General features: G+C 38.1%; 1 protein-coding gene and 1 pseudogene across 1 annotated transcript; one reads left to right on the forward strand and one right to left on the reverse strand.

Moving 5' to 3' along the window:
• The first annotated feature begins 3,019 nt into the window (after positions 1 to 3,019).
• Positions 3,020 to 4,897, forward strand: LOC146885381 (uncharacterized; annotated as a pseudogene).
• A 9,423-nt stretch (positions 4,898 to 14,320) lies between these two features.
• LOC114187289 (methionine gamma-lyase-like) lies at positions 14,321 to 16,045 on the reverse strand. The gene is made up of 2 exons (XM_028075500.2): positions 15,133 to 16,045; positions 14,321 to 14,978 (listed from the first exon to the last, which is right to left on the reverse strand). The coding sequence occupies exons 1-2, from the start codon at positions 15,878 to 15,880 to the stop codon at positions 14,407 to 14,409; spliced, it is 1,320 nt and encodes a 439-aa protein (XP_027931301.1). The 5' UTR covers positions 15,881 to 16,045; the 3' UTR covers positions 14,321 to 14,406.
• Between the last annotated feature and the right edge of the window lie 297 nt (positions 16,046 to 16,342).

The raw sequence follows: 16,342 nt of genomic DNA on the forward strand, positions 1-16,342 counted from the left end.
TGTTCCTTCATGTGTAACCTCTAGGACATCCCACATTTCCTTTGCATTCTTACATTGGGAGACCCTAAAAAATTCATCCATACTCAAAGATGAAGTGATGATGTTCTTAGCATTGCAATCGTATTGAGCTCCTCTCCTTTCTTCATCAGTCCATTCACTCCAAGCCTTGTCCACCTGCTTATTTTCAACAACAAATTTAGGATTATATGGTCCATTAACTATTGCATCCAAAATTCCCTTGTTTATAGATTCAATGAAAATTTGCATCCTTATTTTCCAAAACTGATAGTTTAGGCCACAAAACATAGGTGGTCTATGAATAGAGGCACCTTCAGCAAAAGGGAGTTTACTTTCAGCCATTTCAAAAGATTTTTTTATCAAACTTGAATACCTTTCAAGAACCTTGCTCTAGATACCAATTGTTAGTTTTGAAATGGTGAGTTTAGCCAAGAAGGGGGGGTTGAATTGGCTTTATAAAACTTTTTCGAAATCTTAAACCTCTTTTCAATAGAATCTAATGGACTAGAAAGTTTAGATGTAAATGTAGCAGACCAGTGCACTTTCAGTAGATTAAAATATAAAACAACAGACTAAATTGTTATTCATGCTATGAAACAGTCGATTAAAAAGACAAATCAGTCAGCTAAAATACTAGAGAATTATGCAGAATGCAGAATTCGCAAATTCAACTCAAACAACAATCTTTTACTTACAGGACTTGTTCCAATCAGTATTTATAACAAGTATAAAGCCTCAGATTACACAAGAACGCATTAAATCACACCAAAGATCAAATTGCTTGGTTTTCTTGAGTTTTTAAAGAGTTTCAAAGAGAATGAGATGAGGGAAAGAGAAATGCACAACTAATTTTATACTAGTTCACTCAATCATAGAGCTACATCCAGTTTACCAGGACAACCTGAGCCTGGTTTCCACTATATTCAAAAGTTTTACAAATCACACCAAGATTACACTTTTGAACAACAAAACTCATAAGATTTTTGACTCACACAAAAATCTAGACACACACCCTACAAGAATCACACTTGCAGACCTGAAATCACATCAGACAAACCAACTAGAGGCACAAGAACATCCAAACATGATGGTGGTTGTCCCTAGCCAACCATACATGTGTTCTTCAAGCTACTCACAAGCCAAAAGGCCTCCAAGGTCAACCAAGATCTTCAAAACACGAGTTGCAGTTGTGTATTACAGAGAGAGAGCTTCCTAGAGATGAATGACAAAGTTTCGTTTTCAAAAACTCAGATTCGTACCTCTGCTCGCAAAAACATGACTTATATAGTTTGGTTTAAGTGAAAACAGTCGATTGAATTTTTCGTACAGTCAGCTGATTTCACCTTACTTAAATGAAATCAGTCGATTGAAAACTAATTCAACTAACTGAATACATTCATACCAGAAACTATATACAACAAGCCTTTTAACCTGTTAAAACTCATTTTAACAAATTAAAAGAGACACACTAAGGCACACAAGACATCTAACCTATGTCATATAGCCTACCAATAAGATATAACACTAACACATTACATTTAACATGTTATATACAGATTTAACACACTAAAACATAATCTTCAAATGGATCTTCATCAATCTTCATCAAACACCTATGATCTTCATGCACATGGCTTTATCAATTCTTTGCTTCAAGCTTGCTTGTGCCAACATATACCACCTTTTAAGTGCTTTTTCTTTACATATTTGAGTTCATATTTGTCATTAGACCATTGGCAAATTCCTAGAGTTAATTTTCTTTTATGTTTGTTTGAGTTCCATGCCCTATTTTGATTCTAGTAGGTTTTTCTTCTATTTTGTGCTTCTTGAACCTTTGAGCTACTAAAAGTGTTTTCAAAATCATATTTGGTGTGGTAGTGATGTGTTGGTGCTGGTGCTGGAGAATGTGAAAAGAAAGAGACAAAAAGAATCACAACATTGTATACATCAAAAGCAAGAAAAAGTAGAAAAGCAAAAGCAAAAAGTGTATAGAAAAGTTAGAAGAAGGGACCACTACCACCAAAAGTCGTGTAAGCACTATAATGTTGATTTGGTGGGTTTATTTACTTGATATATGTGCTTTGTCCAGCAGCCAAGCTTCATGCATTTGATGCAAACAAAAGAGTGTCCATAGTACACCTTTGGCTTAAGGCTTGTAAAGAAAAAAAGCACCATTTTCTATTATAGTATTTTTTGGTTTTTGTGATCTATTCTAGAGCTTTTCTTTAGGTATTTATTTTGTGTGCCTAACCTTAGTTCTTAGCCTTTATTTCCTTGCTTGTCCCCTTCCTAACTCACATTTTTGTCATCCTAAAATTCCTTTTGAAGAGCATTGTTCATTTTTTGCCTTTATTTGCTTTACCTTGGCATTCTACTCTCGATTTTGGAATAGTAATGTGGTATAGGAAGTTTTGAGATTTGGCCAAGACTAGAGGAAGCCCTTGGAGGCATTGGAGACCTCTTTGGACCTCAAAGCTTGAGTTGGAGAGAAGAAGAAAAAGGAGTGAAACACATAGAGAGGAATACACAACATCTTTGCTTGTATTGCAAGTTTTGGATTTGTAATCTTGTATTTGTTTGGACTTGTAATTCATGGCCAAATTAGGTGTCTTGAGGTAGTCATAGGTACTTAATCCCATCCCCTAACTTGAACCTCTAATCTCTTATTAAATTCGTTTTTAGTTGGTGAGGTTTGAAGGCTCCAAAGTGCCTTCTAACTCCACCATTAGGTCGCATAATTTAGTTTAATTGCTTTCCTTTTGTTTGTAGTTTAATGTGAGTCTACCTGCATTTCAAACCTAATTCCCTTGGAGAGGTTAGGTATAAGAGGGCTTGAGGTATCTTTGGCAAGGAAAGACTTGGATTTTAAGTAGTCCTTAGTGATTCTCCTTCCTTTTCTAGAAGTGAATTCAAAGTTCTTTTGCTTCTTAAAATCCCTTAAGGAATTAGAATTTGAAATACAAGTTTGTTTGTTGCATAGCATATGTTTGAAAACTTTAAGATGTCTAAAACTCCTTCTAAGGCCCTATCTTACCAAATTGGTAGTGATTCTAGTGAAGTGCCTAGTTTACAACACTTGGCTAAAGAACTAAAGTTACTAAAAATTTGGAAAAGACAATAATCTATTTTAAAAGAACAAGAAAGAGTTGAAAGGGATGATTATCGTACAACCTTAGAGGAAGAGCTTGGGATACTTAATGCAAAACAAGCTAAAGTTCAAGAAGAGTTGAGACAAAGCAAAAGTATGAGTAAGAGTGTGAGTAACTCAAGGAGAAACTCCCAACATAATATACAACTCACACACTATGAGAAGGATAGTAGGATTTTGAACCAATACTATCAACCTTCTCCACCTAAAAGGCCAAGAAGGGAGCGTGAACACCAAGATCCTAGAGAAGTTAGGGTTGACCTTCCTCATTTCCCGGGAAGGAAAATGTAGAGGCATACCTAGATTTGGAAATGAAAGTGGAAAAAAATTTTGAGTGTCATCAAGTGAGTGAAGAAAGAAAGGTATCCTTAGCCACCTTAAGCTTCCAAGGGAATGTCATGTATTGGTGGACTTCCCTAGTGAGAGAAAGAAGACTCTCCAACTCCCCCCAAGTAGAGTATTGGAATGACCTAAAGAGTGTCCTAAGAAGAAGACACATACCTTCCAACTACAATAGGGAGCTTATGGATAAACTTCAAAGGCTACAACAAAAGAACATGAGTGTGGAAGAGTATAGACAAAAATTGGAGCTCTATATGATGAGGGCGGGGATTGGACAAGGAGAGGAAACTACCATTTCAAGGTTTTTAAGTGGAATCAATCTTGACATTAGAGATAGAGTAGAATTGTTGTCCTACCAAGACTTAAATGACTTGGTACAAATTTGCATTAAGGTAGAGCAACAACATTTGAGGAAAGGTTTGAAAGATAACCACTCAAATGCATATATCAAGAGAGACTACAAGAGGGAGGGAAAACAAGTGAAAAGAAATGAACCCTCTAAAAAATTTAAGAAAGAAAAAGGGAAACCCAAGGAGGGATCATCATCATTCATGCGCACAAGTGAGATCAAGTGTTTTAAATGTCAAGGTAGAGGTCATATCTCATCATAAAGCCCCTCCAAGAGGACCATAATCCTAAGGGGTGTTGATGCATATAGTAGTGAAGAAGAGAAAGAGAAAAGCGCAAGTGAGGATAATAGTGAGGGAGAAGATTCCCACCCTTGTAAGGGAGATCTCCTTATGATGAGAAGAGTTCTTAAAAATCAACCTAGTCCTCAAGTCCTAACCCAAAGGGAGAATATCTTTCGTACAAGATGTAAAGTTTCAAACAAAACATGTTCTGTCATTGTGGATAGTGGCTCATGTTGTAATTGTTGTAGTACTAGGTTAGTGGAAAAGTTAGATCTCACAATCAAACCCCATCCAAAACCTTACAAACTTCAATGGCTTAATGAAGGAGGGGATTTGAATGTGGACCAACAAGTGGAGGTCAAGCTCTCTATAGGGAACTATAAGGATAATGTTCTTTGTGACATAATTCCTATGGAATCTTGTCACATTCTCTTAGGTAGACCTTGGCAATTTGACAAGAAAACAATGCACAATGGTCTTACCAATGAGATTAATCTCCACCACAAGGAAAAAAAGTTTGTTCTTCATCCCCTAGCACCTTCCAAAGTGTTTGAGGATCAATTACAAATGAGGGGGAATGTAGTTAGGGGAGCAAGCTCCCAACACATGCATTCATGAAGAGGGGGAATGTAGTATTCCTCCAAAGGTCACTCAAAAGGAGAAGAACTTTTTTAAGAAAAATTTAAAGAAAACTCTCCTATGTGAGCAACCTTCCTACCTCCTCTTTTGTAAAGGAGCACTTTCATGCATATCTTAAAATCTAGAACCCAAGTATCCATCTCCTTTGGAAAAACTTTTGAAAGAATTTAATGGTTTGTTCCCTCAAGAAGACCCTAAAGGTCTTCCACCAATTAGGGGCATAAAACATCAAATAGATTTTGTTCTAGGGGCAAGCTGGCCTATTTAAAAGATGGAAAATGGAGAATGTGTTGTGATTGTGAGTGAACTTCTTAGTTTTCACATTTTTTGTCATTTTAGCTTAGTTGTTCAAGTAATGTCTAGGTAGAGATGATCATTCTACTTGATTTTTTGATCAAATTACAAGTCTTATATCCTTAGGCAAGGTTTAATTGAAGATTTGAAGGCCTAGAAGTTCACATAGCAACAAGGTCAAATTGGTGGCAAAGCATGAAGTGTGCAAAAGTGGCATGTTTGACCTTAGAGTTGACTTTTGCCATTTGGACCCCAAATCAAAAGCCAATCATTTGGAGCACTTTAGGACACTAAATGTGACTTCTTTGGGCCTTGGGATTGCCAAAAATATGAAAGGGGGCTACATATTGAAGTTTGGGTTCAATTGGTGAGAGGTGACTTAGTTTAGGGTAGGTTTTAAGGTAGATTTGGTTTGGCGGCATGGGGGAACCAGATTTGGATAGCACCATACCACCTCATGCAGCAGACCCGAAATCCCATAAAAAGACACCTATTTTCACTCCATTTTTGCTTTTGGAAGCTTGGATAACTTAAGCCTTGGTGAGAGAAATGGGGCATCTCTTTGCTCATTTTTGGTATTGTAATCTGGATTTGAGCTTCAATGAATGAAAGTTTCAGTACTTTTCATTTGGTCTATGGTTCCATAATATTCATCATCATTTTCCACTACACCATCATCTTGGCTACCACTTTTTGAGATTGAACTCTACCTTACCTTACCAAATCTAGGTTCTGAAACTAAGCCTATGAATTGGTGCGTCCAAAAGACCTATATACATCATTGTTTCGAAGTAAACAAGATGAATGGGTTGGATTCAAGACCAATAGTAGTAGCCAAGCTCATTTTCACTTATATTTCTCTATTTCATTGCACTTTTGCTACAATTTCGAGTTTCTTCTCATTCCACCACTTCAAACATATCACTTTTAAGTTCCTTTAACTGTTTGCAAGTTTAATTCTGAGTTTTCATCATCAAATCACCAAAACCCCAATTCTACACCATTTTCACGTTCACACACACCACTAGTTACTGTTCCATTTAGTTTCTCACTCATTTCTTAATCATTTTGAGTTTCGCAAATTCGTGCACTCTCTTGGGACGATTCTCAAGCTATTCGAACCATCACACACCCATTTCCATCACCATTTCATCAATTTGTGTTTTTCTACTTAATTTCGTACCCATGTTACTATTCCATTCGAATTTAGCATTTTTTTCATGTTTTGATTCAACCTGTGGTTTCGTTTAGCTCCTCCCTATGCTCCACAAGCTATTAGTATCATGAATTTTACGATTCCATCCATAAATCACCAAGTTCAAATCATACTTCACTTCCCATTTTTCGTTTCTGCATAATTTTGTGGTTGCGTGATTTTGCTGATTGTTGATTATAAATTGATTTGGGGGTTCAATTCGTTGCATCATGACAAAGCTTTCTGCACATTTAATTGCATTTTTCATTGCACGAGTTGGTCGAATTGATCGAAATCGTGTTTCTGCTCAAAGTTAGGAATTAGGGTTTATGAAATTGGAAACTTTATGTGTAGTGCACCAAATCGAGTGATTCCAGTTTTTAAATGCAATTGATATAATTTATAATCATTCTACATCATTAGATTTTAAATTGTATCATCAATAGATCCCAATCTAAGGCTACCATGCACTTTGTTCATGAACATGTTCTTGATTTTGGACAAATTTTGAGTTTGATGAATTTGGACCAATTTAACCATTGCATTAGCCTAGTCTTGATCATTAAACATGTTTTGAACATTTAGGATTAACTAATTCATCATTCCCTACCATTTTGTGCATTACATGTCATGCATTCATGCACAATTCATAACATTTATTGCATTTGATGATTTTGAGTTTTGTATTTTTAAGTGTTGATTTTGAATAAATTTCCCCACCATAATTCAAGTACAAACATTGCATTTGTAAGGGGAAATTGGTTTTGACTGAGTCTTTTAGGTGACAAAAAGGCTTTATCACTTTGCATTCTAGGCCCAGTAGAATAAGGTTTTCCTTGGGCCATGTATTAGGCGTTGGAGGGCTTTTGGGACTTGGAAGTGATTTTGATCACATGAGAGTTGGGCCTGACTTTAGGCCATAAAAGAAGCACATTTCTACATGGATCTAGATCCTTCTTGTGCAAGCTTGGAAACCAGGCTACTCCTTTGAGTGCCTTCATGCATGCTTCATGTGACTTGCTTAGTTGACAAGTCACACCTTCCTCGTGCTCTCTTTTTGGCTCCAATTACCACTTTCTAGAACCATTTTCCCTCCATTTTTCTAGCACTTTTAGCTCTCTTTTTCTCTTATAAATAGAGAGCTTAGGACCTTCTAAAAGTCACTCATGAATTTAGTAGAGAAACTTTGTTGAGATGATTCCAAACAGCTCTTCTTTTGTGAATCAACTTAGGCTAGAGCTTCCCTTAGTGGCTTCCTCTAGGCTCTTTCCCTGAATGTTAGCCTAACCTCACTTGAGAGCCTCCTCCAAATAGCATATTTGAACCTCCTCCTCCTCTTTCTTCCTAGCTTTCACACCTTCCAATAATCCATGGATTATCTTCCTTTCCTTCTCACAATTTTGAGCATGAAGATGGACTCATCATGACCCGTAAACTAGACCCTTAAAAGCAACCTATAGACCTAACCCGTAGACTCGACTCGTAAACACAACCCTTAAACTCGATCTATAAACTCGACCTATAGACTCGACCTCTAAACTCAACCTATAAATATGATGCATAAACGTGACTCGTAAACTCCAACTATAAACTCGTACATAAACTTGACCTGTAAATTCAACCAGTAAACTCAATACGTAAACCCGACCCGTAAAGTGGACAAGTAAATTCGACTCGTAGATGCAAATCATGAAGGTAGCAGGTTAATGCGACTAGTAAACAATACCTGTAAACTTGACCCATAAAGTGGACCCCTAAAGTCGGTCCCTAAAGTTGACCCGTAATCTTGACCCGTAAAAGTGACACGAAGTAGTGACCTGTAACCATGAATTGTAAACATGACCCATAAATGTAACACATAAACTCCAACCCTGAACTCGACCCATAAATGCAAACTGTAAACTTAACCCATAAACTCCACACATAAACTTGACCTGTAACGTCAACTCATAAAGTCGACCCATTGACGTGAATTGTAAAAGCGGCATGTTGATGCGACCCACAAACACAACTTGTAAACAAGACCCATAAACTTGACTTGTAAACTCGTCTTATAATTTTGGCCTGTAAACTAGGCCCACAAACTTAAACCGTAAACTAGACATGTAAACTCGATTTGTAAACGCTACCCATAAACCTAAGCATAAACTCGTCCCATAAACGCGACCCATAAATTTGAACCATAGTCCCCACCCATAAACATGACCTACAAACGATACCCTAAACTTGGCCCTAAACTTGACCCGTAAACACGACTAGCAAACTTGACTCTGAATTCTACTAGTAAATCATGACCCGTAAACACAACCGGTAAACACACCCCGTAAACTTGACCAGTAAAATTAGCACGTAAATGAACTCGTGACCCAAACCCTAAACTCTACCGTTAAACACACCCAATAAACACGACTTATAAAGATGACCCGTAAACACAACCTATAAACTCGATCTGTAAAATCAACTCGTATACCATATCCGCAAATTTGACGTGTAAACTCGACCGGTAAAGACAACTTGTAAACTCGATCCCTAAACTCGTCCTGTAAATTCAATGCGTAAATGAAACCCGTAAACTCAACCTGAAAATTTGACGTGTAAACTAGACCCATAAAATCCAATTGTAAACTCGACTTGTAAACTTGACTCATAGACTCAATGCGTAAATTCGGCACGTAAACCCAACCCTTAAAGTTAACTCGTAGTGTTGAATGGTCAAAGCAACACGTATATGCGATTAGTAGACACAACTTGTAAACAAGACCTATAAACTTGACTTGTAAACTCAACCCGCAATTTTGGCACAAAAATTAGGCTCGTAAAATTGAATCGTAAACTCCACCCGTAAAATCGTACTGTAAATTCGACCAATAAACTCGGCTCGTAAATTTGACCCATAAACACGACCTGTGAAGTTGACCCACAAACTCAACTCGTAAACTAAACTCGTAAACCCACCCGTAAACATGACATGTATACTCAACCCAAAATTGAACCCAAAAACTTGACTTGTAAACTCGATCTGTAAACTCCATCCGTAAATTCAAACTATAAACTCGACCCATAAACTAGATCAATAAACACAACATGTAAGTTAGACCCGTAAACCCACTCCATAAAGTTGATCGGTAATGTTGACTTGTAAACTCGACTCATAAAATCGACACGAAGATGTAACCCCCAACCACGACTAGTAAACATGACCTGTAAATTTGATTTGTAGTTTTAGTCCGTAAACTTAACCATTAAACTCGACCCAAAAACTCGACTTGTAATCTCGAATCGTAAATGCAAACCGTAGACCCGACCTGCAAACACGAACCGTAAATTCGATTTGTAAAGGCAATCCATAAACTAGACCCGAAAACCTGACTGGTAACCCTAACCTATAAACTTTACCCGTAAACTCAACGCGTAAACGTGACTTCTAAACTCCTACTTTAAACTCAAACGATAAACTCAACCCATAAACCCAATCCTTAAAGTCTACCCGTTATATCGACTTGTAGACACAACCTATGAAAAGGAAACGTAGACACGGCCGACATACACTTATGGAAAACTCTCTTTCTTTGAATCACACAATTGCAACTATAGATTGAAGATCTTGGTTGATCTTGGGGGCATTTTGGCTTGGCTAAAGCTTGAAGAAACATGTTTGTTTGGCTAAAGAGAACCTCTATCAGGTGTTGTTATTCTTGTGCCTCTATGGTGTTCCTAGTGTGATTCCAGGTTTGTAAGTGGGATTCTTATAGTGTTGGAGATAAGATTTTTGTGGGATTAAAAAGTCTTGGTGTTTGCTTTATTCAAAAGTGTAATCTTTGTGTGATTATGTAAAACTTTTGATAATTGGGGACCAATATAAAAAAACAAGTGTGTGATCTTCATTCCCTTATCCTGTTCATCATTAAAATCTCAAGAAAACAAGAAAATCAATCTCCGTTAATTATGCATGTGTTCTTACGTTATCTAGTGGTGTAATCAAGTTGGATATATTGATTGGAACGTATCTTGATTGAAAAAACATGTTGTTTGAGTGAGTTTCGTGCATTTCGCATTTCTGCATAATTTCCCAGAGTATTAGCCGATTGATTTCACATTTTTAATATGTTGAATCATAGTGTATGAACAAATTATCCTGTTGTTTTTTATTTTAATCAGTTGAAAGTGTACTATCCTACAACTATTGTTTTCTGATCTCATGGTCTAGTTGATTCAAAGAAAAAAGGTTCTTAAGCTTTCAAATAGTTTTATAAAGCTAATTCAACCCTCCTTCTTGGCTAAACTTAACATTTCAATACTAACATAAAGTTCATCCATAAACCCAACTCGTGAAAGTAACACGAAGACACGACCTGCAACCACGACTTCTAAACATGATCAGTAAACTTGACTCGTATTTCAGCCCATAAACTTGAACCGCAAACTCGACCTGTAAAATCGATCTATAAACTCAATCCGTAAACAAAATTTATAAACTCACCGGTAAACTCGATCCGTAAATGCGACCCGTAAACCTAACCCATAGACCCCACTCGTAAAGACGACTCGTAAACTCTACCCTTAAAATTGACCTGTAAACTCAAATCGTAAATGTGACCTGTAAAGTCGACCCATAAACCCAACTCGTAAAGTCGACCCACAAACTCAACTCATAAACTTGACCCGTAAACCAAACCTGTAAACACGACCGGTATACCTGACTTGTAGACGTTACCCGTTAACATGTCCCGTAAATGCTAACCCTAAAATTGACCCGTAAACTTAAATTGTAAACTTGACCTGTAAACTTGACCCATAAACGCGATATGTAAGATTGACTTGTAAACCCACCCTGTAAAGTTGACCCACAATGTTGACTCGTAAATTTGACCCGTAAAAGCGACACGAAGACGTAACCTGTAACCACGACTTGTCAACATGACCCATAAAATCGACTTGTAATTTTTGCCCGTAAACTCGAACCGCAAACTACTCCATTACACTTGAGTTTATTGTTCGAAGATGAAGAGGGAATTATATTAATGAGATGACATGCACACAGAATGGCATCACCCAGTTATGGCAAGGAACATGGGCACCCAACAACAAGGTACGAGCAGTTTCAACTAAGTGTCTATTCTTCCATTCCGCTATACCATTTTGTTGAGGTGTATAAGGACATGTGGATTGATGTAAAATGCCATGTGAGTTTAAAAGAGTGGGAAAACTAGAAGAAAAGTATCCTTTGCCATTATCACTCGTTAAAACTTTGATCACTTTCCCAAATTGGTTCTTGATTTCATTAAGGAATGACGTGATGATATTCAAAAGTTTATATCGATCTTTCATTAAGTAAACCCATGAACACTGAGAATATTCATCAATAAAGGTGACAAAATAACGAAATCCAAAGGAAGAGACTCGATTGGGACCCCAAATGTCATAATGAATCATAGAAAAGATAGAATTGCATCTTGTTTCAATTCTTTTTGGAAAAGAAAACTAAACATGCTTACCTAATTGACATGATTCACATTTTAAGACTTGTAGTTTGATAAGCTCAAGAATCATCTGTTTTAATTTTGATAAACTTGGATGACCTAAGTGATCGTGTAGAAGCTTAAGAGATTGGGAAGCTAAAAAAGACACTGATGGTCGAGTACCAAGATAGTAGAGTCCTCCAGATTCATGTCCTTCACCAATCAATTGTCTTGTACTACGATCTTGAATAACGAAGGAATTGACATCAAAAGTTATAGAGTAATTCAAAGATTTAGTTAATTAACTTAAAGAAATTAGGTTAAACGGACAATTACGAACAAGAAGGACATTCTTATGGTTTAGGGAGGAAGAAGGGAAATTTAACCAAGTCCTTGAGAAGTAACTTTGGAACCATTGGCTAAAGTAATAATATAAGGAGTTTTAGGATGAGAAATAGAGGAAAATAATGAAACATTACCAGATGTATGATCACATGCACCTGAATCAATTATCCATGAACTTTAACACTCCAAGGTTTGAGAAATGCATGCTTTTGACAAAATAGAGTAGGTGAAAGATAGTGCTTGGTTGTGATACTTTAACTTGAGATATTCCTTATATTCTTCATCAAAGAACTTGGGCTCAGAAATTCTAGACAAGGAAATGTTTGTTGCCTTTTGAGGAAAACCATGTAAAGAGTAATAATTTCTTTGTAGGTGACCGATTCTTTTACAATAGGAGCATTGAATACGTCATCCTCTATTGCCACTATCTCCTCTTTCACAAGTAGCCATGTTTGAGTAGAACCAAGGATGCAATCCACAAAAGCAACAGGAAAACCTAGGGTTTTAAGAGCTAGAAACCTAGGGTTTTGAGTGAGAATCCGTTTTAGCACTTGGAATGAAAAAAAAGGGCAAATACTGGCTCAAAATGTTTCGACGAGCTAGACGACAGTGCGGTAGCGCGACGTTTGACCGGAGTGTGACGACGCATCGTTCGGAGATAGGAGGTGCGCTTACCGTGGGGTTGGGTTGCGCTCCTCGAGGCACACCAAATTGAGGCTTCAAAAGACAGAACACCGACGGACGATGATAGAGTGACAAATAGTGGTTGGTAATGTTGGCCAGTGTTGGACAACTGCAAATAGAGGCGGACAACACTAAACAATGTTGAAAAACAATGTATAGTGTTGGAACAACGATGGATAGTGTCGAGACAATGACAAACAAATACACAAGACAAAAATAAAAAACCAGTAGAGCGAGATTGACCCACTCGTGATACCAAGTTGAGAATAAATAGATGATATAAAATTGGAGAGCTTACTTAACCCTTTTGTGATCTTCTATTTATAATGATAGAGAACTAATACAATAAAAAGATTAAAAGACTATTCTAGATACAACTCATAAATAGTGCACTTCTAAATACTTATTTCAATAACTATGTATACCGAGAATAAGTCCTAATAAATCTACAAGTTACATGCAAATATTTAAATCATTATTTAATTGTTATAAGTGAAATTATTTAAGTTTCATAAAAAAAATGGCTATTGTATCACACCTAGCGGGTCACGACAATCACCACATATATGTCGGAAACAACTAAGGTACACGGCTCGGGCCGACATAGACCTAAACCGGCCTAAACTCATAACAAAGGTCACTAAAGAAACGGCCAACCTAGGACAGTACACGAACAAGGGCGACAACCTAGGACAGTACACGAACAAGGACGACAACCTAGGATAGTACACGAATAAGGACGACATAAGCCAACTAGGGAAGTAACTAGATCAGACCATTCCAAAAGACTTAATGAAATCAAAGCACTCCTAAAATCCAGTAAACCCACAATAATCAAGACTAAGGGCTTGGGCTAAGGCCTAGACCCACCTATGGCCCAAACTAGGGCTCAGCCCATGGAATGGTCAAACATAATTAATGATCTATAAATATACATGGACTCCACAAATTAAAGGTACGCATTCATTATTCCATTAATCACCTAATTTGACTTTTTGAGAGCTTTGACTAACTTAAGCTTCGAGCTTCGGAGTTTGCGTTTTCTTATTTTATGCAAAAAATTTCGTTATGAAAATATTGATTTATATTGATTTATATATATATATATATATATATATATATATATATATATATATATATATATATATATATATATATATATATATATATATGAAGTAAAATGAAAGTTTCCAAACTGGATCGGTAATGAGGTACTACTTTTAAATAAATTATTTTGAAACATAAAATAATTATATATAATAGATAATACTTAACTCGTAATCTATTAAGTAAAATCTTGATTTTTATGAGTAGAAATCATTTTAGAGAGGAAATATAAACGTAGACAGTTTTTAATTGGGTTAAATATTCTACTTCATAAGCATCTGAACTAAGAATGTCATACTTTTTTTATAAATAACTTTTATCATTATTTGGAAGTGGAAAATGCCTAGTAATTAATATTATTTATTATAAAATTTAATTCAAAAGTAAATTAAATAATGTTACATGTCCTTGATCTTAGTAGAGAAGGAAAAGAGAAGGGTATGTGAGAAGAGGATGGTTTGAATGCAACATAATATAGTTTTATTGAATGAAAATAAAAGATTCCATAGAGGTAGAGGGTAAGAAGAAGAAGAAGAGAAAGAACTAAGGGATGGAGTGGGTGTCATTGAATCTAGTGAGCGCCTTTTCCATCTGAGTCCATTTCTGCTCCAAAGTGCCAATGTATCCAATAGACATCCTGATGAGACCTGGGGAGATGCCGGCGATCTTCTGCTCCTCCGCACTCATTTCACTGCTGGTGCTGCTTCCGGAGCAGGACATCAGAGTCTCGTAATACCCCAAGCTCACTGCCATGAACCCAAACTGAACATCGTTTTGCAACTGACTCATCAACTGGTTAGCCCTATCCACCGTTTCCATGTCGATGCAGAGAAGCCCCCCGTACCCGTACTCCATGTTCGCCATTGATTTAAGGAGCTGGTGCTGTGGGTGCTCTTCCAGCCCTGGGTAGATCACCTTCACTCCCAGTTTCTTCAGCCTCGTCGCGAACACCAACGCTCGGTGGCTGTGTTCCTTCATCCGAAGGCCCAGGTGAGGAATTCTCTCTGACAGCTCGAACGCCACCTTCGCGTTCATCGTCGGACCCAGCAACATCAGAGCCCCTTGATGAAGGTCCATCATCGAATTCACCAGACTCGCCGGCCCGCACACAGCCCCTGTCAATCCAAACATTTCATTATCAGCTTACCAAACCCTGCATGCACGCTTGCATGCATATATATCTATATATATATATATATATATATATATATATATATATATATATATATTTCAAATCACCACAACAAATAAGCTTTGGAGGAAAGGAACCTGCAATAATGTCAGCACCGCCGCTAATGAACTTCGAGATGCTGTGAACCACCACATCAGCGTCGAGACGGGCGGGGGAGATCACCATGGGAGCGAAGGTGTTGTCCACCACCACGGTCAGGCCCTTCGCGTGTCCCACGCGGCACAGTTCGGGAATGTTGGCCACCTTCAGGCTGGGATTGGCCACGGACTCGAAGTACAGTACCTTCGTCTTCCCTTCCACTATGGCGCTCTCCACGCTCTCCAAATCGTCTATGTCCACGAAGGTTGTGTTGATATTAGATGTCCTGGGGAAGAAATGCGAGAGCAGGGCGTGGGTCCCTCCGTAGAGCGTGTTGGACGCCACCACGTGTCCGCCGGAGCTGCACAACTGTAAGAGCACCGAAGAAATGGCGGACATGCCGCTGGCGGTGCAGTAGGCGGCCTCGGTGCCTTCCATGGCGGCCATCTGGCGGCCCAGGTTCAGCACCGTCGGGTTGAAATGGCGGCTGTAGATGAAAAAGTCGCGGTCGGGGCCCAGCTCGCCGGCGAACATTCGGCAGAGGGTCTCCGGCTCCATGACCGTGAACGTGGCGGAGGCCTCGATGGACATGTTGACGCCGCCGTGCTCCCCGAACTCGTGACGCGTGAGGGCCAATGCGGCGGCGGGGTCCATGTCGCGTGCCGCGTTCTTCCTCTTGGCATCGCCGTCCGAAACGACATCGTTGGTGCCGCTACGCTTCCTGTTGGCCACCGCGTTTTCAGCCATGATAATCGGAAACGAACGGGGGGAGAGAGAGAGATAGAGAGAGATTGGATTAAGAAAGGATAGCTTGTAGAGAGGACAGGACTCCCCCTCTCTATTTATTTCTTCCCTGATATCCCTCCATCGCTTTCCATCTCATTCGCTGAACCTGGACGTGATATTTGCGCATGAGCTGAATTTCCTAATATTAGTATTGTTATTAGGACTCTTACGACACCATTTAATTCCCTATTTAATGCTTCACAAAACCATAACATACACTTCAAAAACTCATAACAAATTATGATGGGAGAAAATACAACAGTAATTATGAATGAAGATGAGAACTCCTTTTTAATTATGGTTATGAAAAAAAAGTAGCGTCGAAGATGGTAATTTGATTAAGAGAAGAAAGCGTGACACAGTTTGATTTGAGCAGGTGATAAGCATTTGAAATTTAGTGGACAGGAGAGGTGTTGAGAAATG

This window comes from Vigna unguiculata, chromosome 6 (genome assembly GCF_037176805.1).
Source record: "Vigna unguiculata cultivar grain cowpea cultivar isolate G323 ecotype 2 chromosome 6, ASM3717680v1, whole genome shotgun sequence".
Classification (NCBI taxonomy): Eukaryota; Viridiplantae; Streptophyta; class Magnoliopsida; order Fabales; family Fabaceae; genus Vigna; species Vigna unguiculata.

Excerpts from the sequence above, each read along its gene's own strand:
- LOC114187289 (XM_028075500.2), bottom strand. The coding sequence starts at position 15,880 with ATGGCTGAAAACGCGGTGGCCAACAGGAAGCGTAGCGGCACCAACGAT. Across the intron at positions 14,979-15,132 it reads CGGTGCTGACATTATTGCAG|GGGCTGTGTGCGGGCCGGCG; the intron begins GTTCCTTTCCTC and ends TTGGATTGACAG.